Source organism: Galeopterus variegatus, unplaced genomic scaffold (assembly GCF_000696425.1).
Source record: "Galeopterus variegatus unplaced genomic scaffold, G_variegatus-3.0.2 Scaffold909, whole genome shotgun sequence".
Taxonomy (NCBI): Eukaryota; Metazoa; Chordata; class Mammalia; order Dermoptera; family Cynocephalidae; genus Galeopterus; species Galeopterus variegatus.
The window spans coordinates 525,808-540,580 of NW_007727020.1; the positions used below are offsets into that span (position 1 = coordinate 525,808).

At 37.1% G+C, this 14,773-nt stretch overlaps 1 protein-coding gene across 1 annotated transcript in view; it reads left to right on the top strand.

The window, feature by feature from the left end:
- The window catches only part of LOC103590996 (echinoderm microtubule-associated protein-like 6), a gene marked incomplete at its 3' end in the record, with an annotated part of 206,778 nt that overhangs the window by 147,291 nt on the left and 44,714 nt on the right, over positions 1 to 14,773 (top strand). Inside the window, exons 10-13 of the mRNA XM_008573359.1 lie at positions 1,893 to 2,105; positions 9,505 to 9,672; positions 10,629 to 10,735; positions 13,154 to 13,272. Of these exons, the coding sequence (XP_008571581.1) occupies positions 1,893 to 2,105; positions 9,505 to 9,672; positions 10,629 to 10,735; positions 13,154 to 13,272 (607 nt within the window). The remainder of the gene's footprint in view (positions 1 to 1,892; positions 2,106 to 9,504; positions 9,673 to 10,628; positions 10,736 to 13,153; positions 13,273 to 14,773) is intronic.

The following is a 14,773-nucleotide window of genomic DNA, read 5'->3' on the forward strand; positions in this document are numbered from 1 at the left end:
CTTGACCTCAATTGTATTTTGTCTTAAATTTTCTGTTGGAAAATTGTTTACTATAAAATAATGTCTAACATATAACTTCAACATTTTTAAGAGTCAGACTTATCAGTGCACCATTACTAGTTCTATATTTCTTTGGTCTATTTTCTTTGCTTGATATTATTTCACATTATTTTTACATATGTGTCGCCACCTAGTACCCCGAGGGGAGATGGTGGGAAATGAAAGAGACACACTTTATGGGATCAGGAGGACCTTACAGGCTGATGACCTGCAAGGCATCTTAGTTTACTTTAGGTTCCTTTTTATAAGCCAGTGAAAATAACAAATTGTACTGATTAAATCAGTTTTGTCTGGTACAAAGCTATTTATGGAACATCTTCAGCTGCCACAGTGCCTGAAGGTTCATGGCTAACTACTTATCAACAAAATAAGAACATAAGTTTCTCATTTACAAAGCTCTCAGGATCCTGGGTTCAATCAAAGGTCAGACCTCAAGGAGAGGGAGCAGGCAAAACAGGAAGCCAGCCTTGCTGGCTTTTTCCCTAGAATAACAAGGACTTTGTCAGCTTGCTATTCAGTACCTCACACATATGTAGAAAAATATGGAATAAATCCGTCATTTGCAATATCAAAATATAACACATATTCATTATTTGCAATAACAAAGTAACATTCTGACCTGTTGTGGCATTGTAATTTACTTTATCATTCTCCTATTATTGGGGATTTGGGCTTATTTTTAGTTTCTTTGCTGATCCAGATAGTGCAGCTCCAGATATCTTTGTATAGTTGGTATTTTTTCTTCTGAGTTACTTCATTGGATTATAGTCTCCAGAGCAAGAATACTGGGTCAAAGACTATGTTACAAATATAAAATCTCTGATTCTGTAGTCTTTTCAATGTATTTTTATGTAATGCTGTGTGACAGTCCAGAATTGGGGGTGCCAATTTGATAATGTGCCAGTAATGTACAAAAGCATCTATTCTCACAGATTCTTTATTTGAAAATATTTATTTATTTTGGAGAGAAAATATGAAATTTTACACTTTGTCTTGATTTTCAGTTTTAAAATTGTGTGTAGCTAACCATTTCCCCAAACATTTCTTTATTGTTTGTGTTTCTTCCTTTATGTATCCTCTGTGGACATCCCTAACCTGCTACTTGTGGAAACTGGGTATTGTGCCATACATTTGAGACCATACGTAGCACAATTGTTGGGACTATTTTCCTCAACTAATTACATTTATTTCATCATAATTTTTGTGGATTTTCAGTGCCTAGAACTTTAAAATTTAAGTAATAAAATTCATTAATCTTTTCCATTAATTTATTGAGCCTGAAATTTTTAAAAATCACTTTTAAGTATCCTTAAATTACGAAAAATAGAAGTTCAGGATAAACTTAGCCAAAGTTTTTTTTAAAAAAATATTTATTTTAATTATTACATTTATCATTACACAATGTGGCCCTTACTAATTTCTTGCTAATCCCCTCCCTCCCCCTTTGCCAAAGCTTTAAAACCTGGCAAAATATTGGTGACTAATTTGATAATACATAATACAATAAAAGTTATTCCATTAATAGTAAAAAGCATAATATCACCTGTATCTAAATAATTGAGGTCAAGTAAACATTGGTAGTTTGAGACATTACATTTAATACAATAATCTTTTTTTTTACTCATATGTATGGGTTTTGAATATGTGCTTTCTCTGAACCCTACGAAAAAAAAACTGGATAAAGAGATTAGAATCTGTAGTTTTTTCTGATTTATAGAAGTTTTTTAAAAACAAATATTATGGACCTCTGTAAGCAAAGAAAAATGAATAAAATAAATTAGAATATACTTTTTATTTAAGTGTAACATTATATTAATATTGATTATTTTCAGCTGGGAAGCCTTTAACAAGTAAAGAAGAAATCAAAGGGATTCCCTGGGCATCCTGGACATGTGTGAAAGGCCCTGAAGTGAGTGGAATTTGGCCGAAATACACTGAGGTCACTGACATCAATTCAGTGGATGCAAATTACAACAGCTCAGTGCTGGTGTCTGGAGATGATTTTGGACTAGTTAAATTGTTTAAATTTCCTACTCTCAAGAAAGGTAAGGCCTGGGGTGGGAGTGGGGGTGGTGGGGGACAAGGGCAAAAGAAGGAGTGACTGCTAATGGATAGGGCTTTCTTCTGGAGAGGGGTAATGGAATGTTCTACAGTTAGACAGTTGTGATGGTTACACAACTCTGTGAACATACTTAAAATCATAGAATCGTACATTTTACTTTTTTTTTTTTTTTAAAGATGACCAGTAAGGGGATCTTAACCCTTGACTTGGTGTTGTCAGCACCACTCTCTCCCAAGTGAGCTAACCAGCCATCCTTATACAGGGATCCGAACCCGTGGCCTTGGTTTTATCAGCATCACACTCTCCCAAGTGAGCCACGGGCCAGCCGTACACTTTACTTTTTTTATTTTTTATTTTTGGCAGCTGGCCAGTATAGAATTATACATTTTAAATGGGTGAATTTTATGTTATGGGAAGTATGTCTCAATAAAGCTGCTTTAAAAAGAAAAAAGAAAGGTAAGACCAAAAGAGATGTTTGATTGAATAAAGATTTACTCTAGACTGTGTATACAGTCAATTAAGGCTTATTTTCTTGATGTCTATTCCAGCAGATTCTTCATTTTATCTTGTATATTTATATTTCCTCTTCAACAATTTTAAATAAAATGTGTTGTTGACATCTAAGATATGTAGTTTTGCAAGTTTAAGTCAGAATTTAATAGTTATTACTTACCACTTGTGATTCATGAGACTTGTTTTACAATTCAAACCATATTTTATTTTATTTATACTTATTCATTTTATTTATTTTTGCAGCTTTTGTGGTGTATGTGGGCGTACACTTGTGTATGTGTGTGTTCATTCATGTGTGCTGTGCATGCGTGTATTATTTATACTTATTTAAATACATATTTATAATTTAAATTATATATTCCTTTAAAATGGTGTAATTAAAATTCTTTCATGCCTCACAGCTACTTGTGCTTAGCTATGGAAAAGCAAAGCTAACCTTTTTAGACATAATTAAAATAAAATCTGAAAGTGATCATCCAGATGATAATACAGTTTAGGGACCCCTTGTCACAGCACTAATTTTGCAAACCAGACTTACATAACTGCTGGAATTGTTGAGAGAGAAGTTAGATTCATAACAACCTTCCCTGCCCTCACTTTCTGTTGTTTGTTTTAGTATTGTTAAGAACGTGTGACTTCAATTATGTGCACCTCCAAGCTTTGTAGAATGTGATGGAATTAACCATCTAATGACCCCATCCTCCTCTTCCTTTGCAAGTTTAGGCAAAACCCATATACAGGCTCTTCTGAGACTCCTCCACTCTATCCTGAAACTCTGATCTTAAGACCGCAATCAGCAGGGACATGCTGCTGCCTGAAGACTCTTTCACTTGAACAATTTTTAGATTAAGCAAGGAAAGGGATTGAAAAATGAAATCAGAAAGTTATTTTCAGCTAACTGGCAGTTTTGAAGCAGCCACAATTATGGTGCAAAATGGAACATAAAAAGCATAGCAAAACCACCAACACTCATACACGACAAAACAGCTATCAGTTTGAAATGCTTGAGGCACAAAATTACCTCAATGTGTCAAATTCAAACTCCTCTCTCTCCCTAATGGGCCTTTTGAGTAAAGGGCATATCTTGCTAGTTGAGTAATAAGGTGTATCTTGTTAGATCGAGTAACTTGCAGAGGGTAAGTTAGGCAACCAGAAAGTATCTGGGAATTCAGAAGGAACATTATTGGGGTCAGAAGCAATATTACTGGTCTCTAGTGCCAGAACTTGGGGGTAAAGTTAACTCAATGAGAGTTGATATCTTCTGTGTATCCCCAAGCTTGTAAGGTGGACTTGGGTCTGAAAAATAGTAACATAAATGTGAATCTATTATTAAAACTAGGTGGGGGCAGGGCACGGTGAGTAGTGCTCAAGTCACCCTGATATGAAAAATAACCCTGTGGATGATGGCACACAGAGGGCATCTGAATGAATGAGGAGAGGAGGACAGCCAGAGGCGTGGTCTGGTGAGAGCAGTAAAACTCACCTCAGCAATCTGCAGACGTATCCACACTCTCACAGCAAATCAACTTGTCCTACTTTTCACTTGTTTTATAAATCTTGCAGTAGTCCTCAGAGACGTTTAGGCTTTTGTGTCCTTTTTGTGCCAAAACTACTGGTGGGGAAGTTAGTAGAAGAGTGGGAGAATTGTTGAAGGGAATAACAGCTGTGGTAGAACTTGTCTCTGTATAACCTAGGGTGCCATGATGAGCATTTCCCCCAAGTTTTGAACCTGTAAACAGCTAAATATGAGCAGGAGCTGATGATCATGATCAAGTGCGGGAGACTGAGCAAACACTACAGTTTCCCGTTGTGACTCAATAAAACTCACAACGGTTAACTGGACACATTTGTGATTATGTGTGTGTCATACTCTGTTGCACAGTAATGAGATATGTGTTCTGCAGCTAATGAAAGTGACTGCAGAGGTATTTTTATGTAGCCAAACCAATTTGTTTTTTTCATTTTAAGTTTTAAAATTTTAAAAGAATTAGGATCAATACTGACAGTATTCCTTGATGTTACTTAGACTACATCCTGTTTGACCATTACCCCACAGGCACTGACATGAGGTAAAATCCAAAGCCTTGCTCACTGACATTTGCCATGTCTTAATACTCTTGGTACCTATCCCTACTCCAAGGGGAGACTCAAAGTCTGAGGATCTCCATGTTCCACCTGTTCACTCACATTCTGTTAATCCTTCAAACACACTCACACATGTGCTCACACACACACTCACACATGCTCTCTCACACACACACCTGGTATCCTGGATGTTGTGCGACTTGAGTTGCAAAAACCTTGAAGGGGAAAGTGCTGGTCTTCGATATAGCTTGGGCGAGCTCAATGCCATGCAGGCACAGAAAGGCCAGTGTGACTAGTAGTGAATAAGGGGAGAGCTGTGTACTGTGAGGTTGGAGAGGGTGGCGAGGAACATACCAAGAAGGGCCTTGTAGCCACTACTAGAAATTTGGTGTAATTCTAAGTGCAATGAAAAGCTATATTTTTTATGAAAATTATTTTTAACTCTTTTTGTGATTTTTTTCTTTCTTTATTATTATTATTATTAGCATAATCATTATTACAAATCATGATTTTTCTTTCTGCCCTTTACCTGACATGTCCCTTTCCAAACCCCCACCTTCCCTGCACCCATCTCCAGTAACCTTAGGTTTGTTCTCTCCTTCTAAAAGTTCAATGAATTGTTGTGGTCTTTTCTCTCTTCCTCTCTTTTTCTCTTTTTCTCTCTCTCTCCTTCTTTCTTTCTTAGCACCCAGTAATAAATGAGAACATGTGGTATTTCTCTTTCTTAGTTTGGCTTATTTCACTTAATGTAATTTTCTCCAGACTCATCCATGTTGCTGCAAATGGCGGAATTTCATTCTTTTTTATGGTTCAGTAGTATTCCATTGTGTACATATACCACATTTTCTTTATCTGGTCATTGTTGATGGACACTTAGGTTGGTTCTATATTTTAGCTATTGTAAATAGAGCTGCAATGAACATGGGAGTGTAGATATCCCTTTGACATGATGATTTCCATTCCTTTGGATATATACCCAGTAATGGGATTTCTGGATCATATGGTAGCTCTATCTGTAGTTGTTTGAGAAACCTCCCTACTGTTTTCCATAATGACTGTGCTAATTTACAGTCCTATCAACAGCGTAGAAGGGTTCCCCTCTCCCCACATCCTCGCCAGCATTTGTTATTCTTAGTCTTTTTTAATAATGACCAGTCTAACTGGGGTGGATGACATCTCAGTGTGGTTTTGATTTGCATTTGTCTGATGACTAGTGATGCTGAGCATTTTTTCATGTACTTGTTGGCCATTTGTATGTTTTCCTTTGAAAAGTGTCTATTCATCTCCTTTGCCCTTTTTGTAATTGGATTTTTTTTAACTGTATAGTTGTTTGAGTTTTTTGTATATTCTGGGTGTTAATCCCTTGTCAGATGTGTAGTTTGCAAATATTTTCTCCTGTTCTGTAGGTTGTCTTTCTGCTCTGTTGATTGTTTCCTTTGCTGTGCAGAAGCTTTTTAGTTTGATATAATCCCATTTATTTATTTTTTTCTTTTGATGCTTGTGCTTTTGGGGTCTTATTCATAAAGTCTTTGCCCAGACCTATTACCTGGAGTGTTTCCCCTATGTTTTCCTTTAGTGATTTTATGGTTTCAGGTCTTATATTTGTCTTTAACCCATTTTGAGTTGATTTTGGTATATGGTGAGAAATAAAGGTCCAATTTCATTTCCCTGCATATGGATGCCAGTACAATGCCATTTTTATGCCAGTACCATTCCATTTTGCTTACAATAGTTTCGTAATATAATTTGAAGTCGGTTAGTGTTATTCTTCTGGCTTTATTTTTTTTTGCTTAGGATTGCTTTGGCTATTTGGGGTTTTTTGTTGTTCCATATGAATGTTTGGATTGCTTTTTCTGTTTCTGTGAAGAATGTCATTAGTATTTTGATGGGAATTGCATTGAATCTGTAGATTGCTTTGGGTAGAATAGACATTTTCACGATGTTAATTCTTTCCATCCAAGAGGATGGTATGTCTTTCTACCTTTTTGTGTCCTCTTTAATTTCTTTCAGTAGTTCTTATTGTAGATAGCTAATGAAAAACTATTGAGGGTTTTAAGTGGAGAAATGATGTGACCAGTTTAAGTTTTCAAAAGACGACTTTCATATTGTGTGGAATGGGTTAGGGAAGGGGAGGCTTCAAGTAGAGAGATTATTGCAAGAGCCCAGGTAAGAGGTGACATGGCTTGTGCAAAGTTTTGGGGAACAGATGCAAAGAGAGGTGGTTGGATTTAGGAAACAGTTTCAAGAGCTGAAGGACTCTCTGATTCATTGATGTGGGAATAGAGGAAAAGAAAGGAATTATCAAGGATGATTCTTAAGTTTTGAGCTTGAGCAATGGGATCGTTAGTTGGTGCCATTAACAGAGATAGGAAGATGAAAAAAGGTTTTTTCCTCTGTGTGTGCATGTTTTATGGGGGTAGGAGTGTAAAGGGAAGTTTGAAGCACCTATTAGACATCAAAATGGACATGACACATGGCCTGTCAGCACTCCAGGGAGAGTTTAGGGCTGGAGTTGAACATTTGGCGTGTCATGGGCATATCGACAATATTTGAAGCTATGGGAGAGAAAGTTGATAGAGAAGAGATGAAGGCTGATGCCTGAGCCCTCCTTGCGGTACAAAGAACGAAGGGAGGTCTTGTAAAGTCACTTAGTGTCCTAAGGAAAGCCTTGGAAGAGATGAATTGGCCTATGTTTATTCAATAAATATTTAGTGCTGTTCTAGAAGATGAGAATATGTCAGTGAACAGAACAAGCACAAATCCTGGCCCTCATGGAGCTTTGTTCTATTTGGGGGGACACAGTCAATCCACAAGAAAATATAGACATGTCTGATAGAGTGGTATGAAGAAAAATGAAGCAAACGATAGGAGCAGGAGTGCTGAGGCATGGCAGCATAGTGTTGCTATTTTAAATAAGGTGGTCAAAGAGGGGCTCACTGTTAGGGTTTCAATTGACTAGAAACCTGAAGGACATGAGGGAACCAGCCCTCAGATATCCAGGGAAGGAGGATTCCAGAGAGAGGGAACAGCAATGCAAAGCCTAGAGGCAGAGAGTGCCTGGCATGCTTGAGGAATAGCAAAGGGGCTAGTGTGCTTGGAGCAGCATAAGTGAGCAGGGGAGAGGGAAGAAAAGATCAGAGATATGATGTCTAAATATTAACGACACTAGTGCTTTTGCAACTTCTAGTTCCAACCTCCCAAGAGTGGATTAGGTATCTATTGTTGCATAACAAATTACCCGCCAAATTTAGCAGCTTAAATGCACAAGCATTTATCATCTCATGGTTTTAGGATGCAGGGACTCACAAGAAGCATAGCTGGGTGATTCAGGTTTAAGGTCTGTCATGAGGTTGCAGTCATCTGAAGGTTAGACTGAGACCAGAGGATCCACTTCCAACAAGGCTAACTCACATGGCTCTTGGCAGGAGGCCTCAGTTCCTTGCCACGTGAGCCTCTCTGTGGACTGCTTGAGTGTCTCTAACGACATTCCAAGCAGAGACCCAAAAAAGGGAGTAAGGAAGAATCCTCAATGCCTTTTTAACCTCTTCCTGGCTGTCACCTTCACTTTTGCCATGATCTATTAATTTTGATTTGTATCAAAGAATTGGTGGACATTTTTAAGCTACTACGAAGAGACAGGTTAAATGATCTCTGAGGAGGGTATAAAGGTCAGGACAGCAAAAGGTAGCCCAACACTTTAAGATCTGCAGGGAGATGGGAAGAATATACCCTGCCCCCCAATTATTGAATTTTCAGCCAGAATTTCCAACTGACCTTAGTTGGAATCAGTTTGACTTTATTACCAAAACAGATTTAGGCTACTCTTTGAAATAGGCAAAGTTGCTTTTGAGACTCAATGCTTCCTTTCCCTTCTGCAGCAGTATTCCCCTAATTGTTTTTGGAGGCCCTGATATAATAGAGCTTACCTGGTTAGAGCATGAACTCAAGAAAGGGGCATGTGGCAGTCATTTTACCTTCATATAAATCATTATCTCTCCAGGGGGTATTTGGATTTTAAAACTGATAGTTGAACAGATGGCCTCAGCCCCTTTCCCCCCATTAAAGGGATTTCATTTAAAGGAACTGTTAAGAGGTAGAGGCACTTTTGAAGGGGAGTGGGGTGCTTGTTGACCTGAAACCTCCCACTGACTTTGGAGATCCCAGCCTCCAGGTAAGTGGACCTTGCCTGTTAATGCGTCCCTTTAAGCTGCTGTGAACTGAGCTTGCACTGGAGATTTCACTACAGTAGTTCAACCCTGAATATAACTTCAAATAGCTTTTCCTATTGCATATGCTACCTGGGGATGGGGTTTACCAAGTAAAGCAACAAATTTAAGAGAAAAAAATGTATTTTCCCAACTCGATGTCTATATGACCCCAAACAATAATTTGACTTTGATTTCCACAGAATTATTTTCCACTTCCCTATTGCAAAGGACTGCCTGTTTTATCTTGCACTTAAATAAAAATATGTAATATGTTCACTCTTTATCATTTATTTTCAGAATCAGTGAAGCAGTAGGTGTTATTTGGAACAAGTTCAGATGTGTCTTTTGCTACAGGGCTTAAATTTTAAGACCCATTTTTAGCTAATGCACACTGGAATAATTGAGTTATCTTTTGGAGCATTTGCTTATGTGTTATATGATATGTAAGACTGAAAATTATTTTTTAATATTTTTTAAAGATTTTACTTCACAACATGAATAAAATGTGATTTTTTTGAATCAATGAATTCTCTTTTTTCACATAACTAATATTTTCCTCCAATAATATCTTTCCAGGAGCCAAATTTAGAAAGTATGTGGGCCATTCTGCACATGTCACAAACGTCCGCTGGTCCCATGACTTTCAGTGGGTGTTAAGCACAGGAGGGGCTGACCACTCGGTTTTCCAGTGGAGGTTTATTCCGGAAGATGTCAGCAACGGCATGTTGGAAACTGCACCCCAGGGTAAAACCAGTAATAATTTTTCGATATCTGTTTTTCAATAAACATTTCAAGGAATGTTCTAGCATCTATTCTAAAGGTAAAGGGTTAAAGCAATTTTGAAAAAAATCATTTCTATAATTTTAAAAATTTTTAAAAAGAAAAAAAACTTTTGAGACTAATAGTGTCAATTGGATCATTTCCTTCAAAGGGTTTTGCCTTATACCAAATGCAAATTGAAGGTCTAAGGTTTACATGAAGCATTAACCTTTGAAGATAACATGAAAGTATATGTTTCAGCCTTCTTAGGACAATTGTAATGGGGAGTGAGCCTGCTCGGTCAGGCTGCATGGTAACAGTGTAACCTTTGGAATGGAAGTTGCCTCCAGAATGGGATTCAAAGAGTGGTCCACAATTGGGGCCCATGTGTTCCAGTTCAGTGGATGTGTAATCTTTTTATTTATATCCACTGTGATGTCAGAGGGAATGAACAGGTAATAAAAAAAAACTACTAAAGTAAATGTTTCTATTGGGAAGGGTTCAGCAGTGATTTTGACCATGGCAATTACAAGCACTTGGTGGGCATGTTAAAAGGCTAAAGAGGATCTTTACTGAAGTAAGTGATTGGATTTCTTTTTGCCCAGTCTGCCCTTTGGTAAAATCTGCCCTTTTTACATTTTTCAAAGCAAGGTTTTAAAACCAGGAATCTACTATCTAATAGAAGTATAGAAATAAGTTCAGTGTGCCTGGGGGGATGTTGTCCTAGTCTGTTAACGCTCCTGGAAGGAGATGAGGGTTGGACTGAATTTAATCAAAAGATGAAAGAAAAAAAGATGTTTTAAAAATCTATATTAAATGAAAATTATGATGTAGTTATTTTTTATTTGTTAGGATATGAGAAAGAAAATATTTTTAAAAATATTTTTAGCTATGTAGAGTCTTAGAGTTTTGCTTGTTTCTTGTGGGTTGTATTTCTGCAGAAGGTGGCACTGATTCCTACAGTGAAGAATCTGATTCAGATTTATCTGATGTGCCCGAGTTGGACTCTGATATTGAGCAAGAAACTCAAATCAATTATGATCGCCAAGTGAGTAAGCAGGGAGTAATGAAACGCATAACCCAGAACCTGCATCTCATTGGTTTTGGACATTGCACTAAAACTGACTGGCAGATAGGAAAAAAAGAATTAAGGCAAAAATAAGAAACATTGCCTACTTCTTGCCTTTAAATACAGGTTAAAAATAAAGTGTTTCCTGATGATATCATTAAAAATTTAAGTGAAAGGTAGTTGCAGAGTTTCAAAACTGAATCCCTGACATTTGGGCTTTTTGCCTTCCTAGCACCAAAAACTTTATATATCAAATAATAAAGATCTTTTTGTTTGCAGAAAAATGTGCCAGGAAGCCATAGTTCTTTTTCATTTTTTGAGCAGATCATGAAAGCATGTGTTTTCTTTACAGGATGGATACCCTCGAGGCATGGTAGTTACATGTGAGCTGTTATCTCTATTAACTTATGGTGACCATTATCCATTTAATTAAAGAAATTATCCATTTACTTAAAGTAAAAGTCCAAATACAACACACATTATCACTACAGTCAGAAATCATCCCCAATAGAAAAGTTGGTCAATTGCATCCAAATGTTTTTGGAAGCTGACATTCCATTTTAGCACTAAACAGTGAGTGTTGAAGAAAGCAATGCTTGAGAGGAAACGACACACACTGCCTTGTTATGGTGATAACTGTAGGGGTTCTCTTTTCTTCCTTGTCATTTTACAAAGGTATGTGAAACAGATTCTGTACGTGAACATGGAGTGAATAAGATTTCAATATCAGATACATCAGCTGTCAGTTGCCCATGGAGACTTACCATACAGACCTGTGGCAGCTACCACATATCAAGTGTCTCTGCGGGCCAGAATCCTGGGCTTTACATGCATCAAGTCCAACCCCACAATAACCCTGAGAGGTTAAGTAATTTGTCCACGTCTGCTTTGCCTTTAGTATCAGGATAAGAATGCTGATCTGGGCTTCTCTCCAAAATGAACATTCTGTGCACTACTTGGTTTGCCTCTGTATGAACCTTATATGAACTCCTTTCCAGATGATTACATTTTTTTTCAGCCAATGATCATTACTTATTGACTCAGTGTTTGAAAAACTGGATTAGTATAAAGGCAGTCCAACTGATGATTGGGGTCAACTTCATGACTAAGTCAGCTTGACTGTGTATTGATATGACATATTACACAAAATAACTGTTAAAAGGATTTGAAAGAAAGTTATTGATGTAGAAATATGCAAACACTAAACAATGTTATATGCTCATATCAGGGAAATGATATTTAAGCAAAACATGAGATTTAGGGGAAAAAAAAGAAATTTTATCTAGTTGGGAAGTTTTTATTTGATAAAATGGTGCCAGTAAAGAATAAAAAGACATGCCTGTATTGAAAACCATGCCTAGGACTTATATATTCTCCCTGATGTCTTACTTTCCAATGCTTTCACTATATAATTTGACTTATGTTCACAATATTCCTGAGTTATTCCTGAGCCGGGGTTTTAACTCTGTTCTACAGATGGGGATTTAAAGCCCACAGTTTATAAGACTTGTTCAAATAAGCAGTAGAAACAAGACTAGAATTCAGTGCTCTAAAGTAAACCATCGATAAGTTGATGAAAGCATCATTAATTCAGATGAATAATCTTTAGATTTTAAAAGCTCATTTTATTGCATCTGTAATAGAAAAACCAGTAATGAGATATCTTCTGACTTCCTTTTTTAAATTACTTTTGGTCAGATTCTAACCAGGGACTTTATTATATAATACTTTATGATTTTTTTTTAGCAATATAGTTAAATAAAAACTTTCCTTCATGAAGATGAGAAAATATTAATAATTATATATCATTTTCATGTATTAAATTGACATTTCTTGATAGGCCATAAATACATGATAAAGAACAGATTGATTTTCATGTACATTAAAATTGTAACATCAACAGCAGAGTTTAGGTCCTAGGTTAGACTGAGAGCTTTGTTCTATATCTCAAAGTTTGATCTGTCAAGATGCATGAGGCCATGAAAGGAAGATAATTCTGAAAAGTGATTTTAGAAAAAAAATCACCATGACTCATGAGGTCCACATTTTGCAATGTTAGAATCGTCAAGAGATTTTTTTGCCTTAAAAGAAATAAAATATTTTATTTATATTTTGATAATTTAAATAATTAAAGTTCTTTCTTTGCTAACAGTATATTTTCTGGATATAAATTACCTAAGAAAATAATAACAAATCCAAAAAGAAATTATTTAAAATCCCATTTACAAAATATTTCGTGTTTTGTGTATTAAGGGAAAGTAATATTTGATCCCATGTCTTATGTTTTCAAAAACTTTGTATTGAAGCAATTAAAGGTGTCTTAAGAGTGCCAAGATATTAATGTTTTTCAAACCTGAAGAAAGGTATCTCAACTAAATGTTTTTGTTGTACTTTAAGGTTTACAAAGAAGATCTACCTCAGCTAAAGCAACAAAGTAAAGAGAAAAACCACGCAGTGCCCTTCCTCAAGCGAGAAAAGGCTCCTGAGGACAGCTTGAAACTCCAGTTCATACATGGGTGGGTGGCCTGGCCTGGGGACCTCGTGCATCTTCCTGTCTCTGCCAAATCTGCGCCAGCCTTATTGCCAGGCTAAAGAGATCCCCTCTTTTCAATGCTGTCTCCCTTCAGGCTGGTTCTTCTGTCCAGTTTACGCTCAGACCTGCTGTTGATATTGTATCTGTGATTCTCTGTCCAGTTTTCTCAGTCAGTGTTCTGTGACCATCACAATGTGATTGTCTCTAGATTTTTCATACTTTCTTTAGTCCCATGATACAGACGCAACTGCCACTCACTGGTACTTCATTGCCTTTTCACACCCATCTCTGCGTCCTCTGTTCCCCAACACCCTTGCTTTATTTTGCTGGCTCCTCCCTAGGACAATATTTTCATCAAATACTTTTCTTACATGTGCCCAAAATCATTTTGTATTTTGTAAAATTATATATACCCTTGCACATTTTAAGTTGACATCTGAAATTTATCTATGTAAATTTAAGCAGTTGAGAAAAATATAATATCTGATGTGTTATAAATACTCACACATTTGGATATATCCAAAGGAACCTAAATGCCATAAATTTGATTCCCACTATTATCAACTTAAAAAATATATGAACAAATTTTCTATAACAGGAGGATATTTTATATCTTTCATATTTCTATTTAAATTCATATTTCCATTCTAGTTCTCCCATAAAATTTTACCCTAACATAATGTTTTTATGCTTAAGAGTCTTTTGTCACTGTATCATACCTTCTGCCAGAAAAAAAAGTCTGTTAGTTCAATTTCAATTTTATTTCCTATGACTTTAATACTCTCTGTCCAATATAGTATCCACTAGCCACACATGGCTGAGCACTTAAAACTTACTGAGCTAGGGCCGGCCCGGTGGCGCACTGCTACAGTGCGCCGCTTGGGAGCGTGGTGGCGCTCCCGCCGAGAGTTCGGATCCCACATACAGACCGGTTCCCGCTCACTGGCTGAGCGAGGTGCGGGCGCAACACCGAGGGTTGCGATCCCGTTGCTGGTCCCGGTCCGGTCCGTGCGACACTGAGGGTTGCGATCCGTTGCCGGACACGAAAAAAGACAAAAAGGAAAAAAAAAAAACTTACTGAGCTAGTCTGAAATGAGATGTATTGAGTCTGTAAAGTGCACACCACTTTCAAAGATTTAGCATGAAAAAGGAGTATAAAATATTTCATTTAAATGTTTTTTATATCAATTGCATGTTGACATGACATGATATATTGGAGATGTATTGGGTTAAAAATATGTTACTGAAATATATTTCATCTTTTTTTTTTTTTTTTTTTTTTTTTCTTTTTCCTTGTCCGGCAACGGATCACAACCCTCAGTGTCGCGCCCCTACCGGACCGGGACCGGCAACGGGATCGCAACCCTCGGTGTCGCCCCCGCGCCTCGCTCAGCCAGTGAGCGGGAACCGGTCTGTATGTGGGATCCGAACTCTCGGCGGGAGCGCCACCACGCTCCCAAGCGGCGTACTGTAGCAGTGCGCCA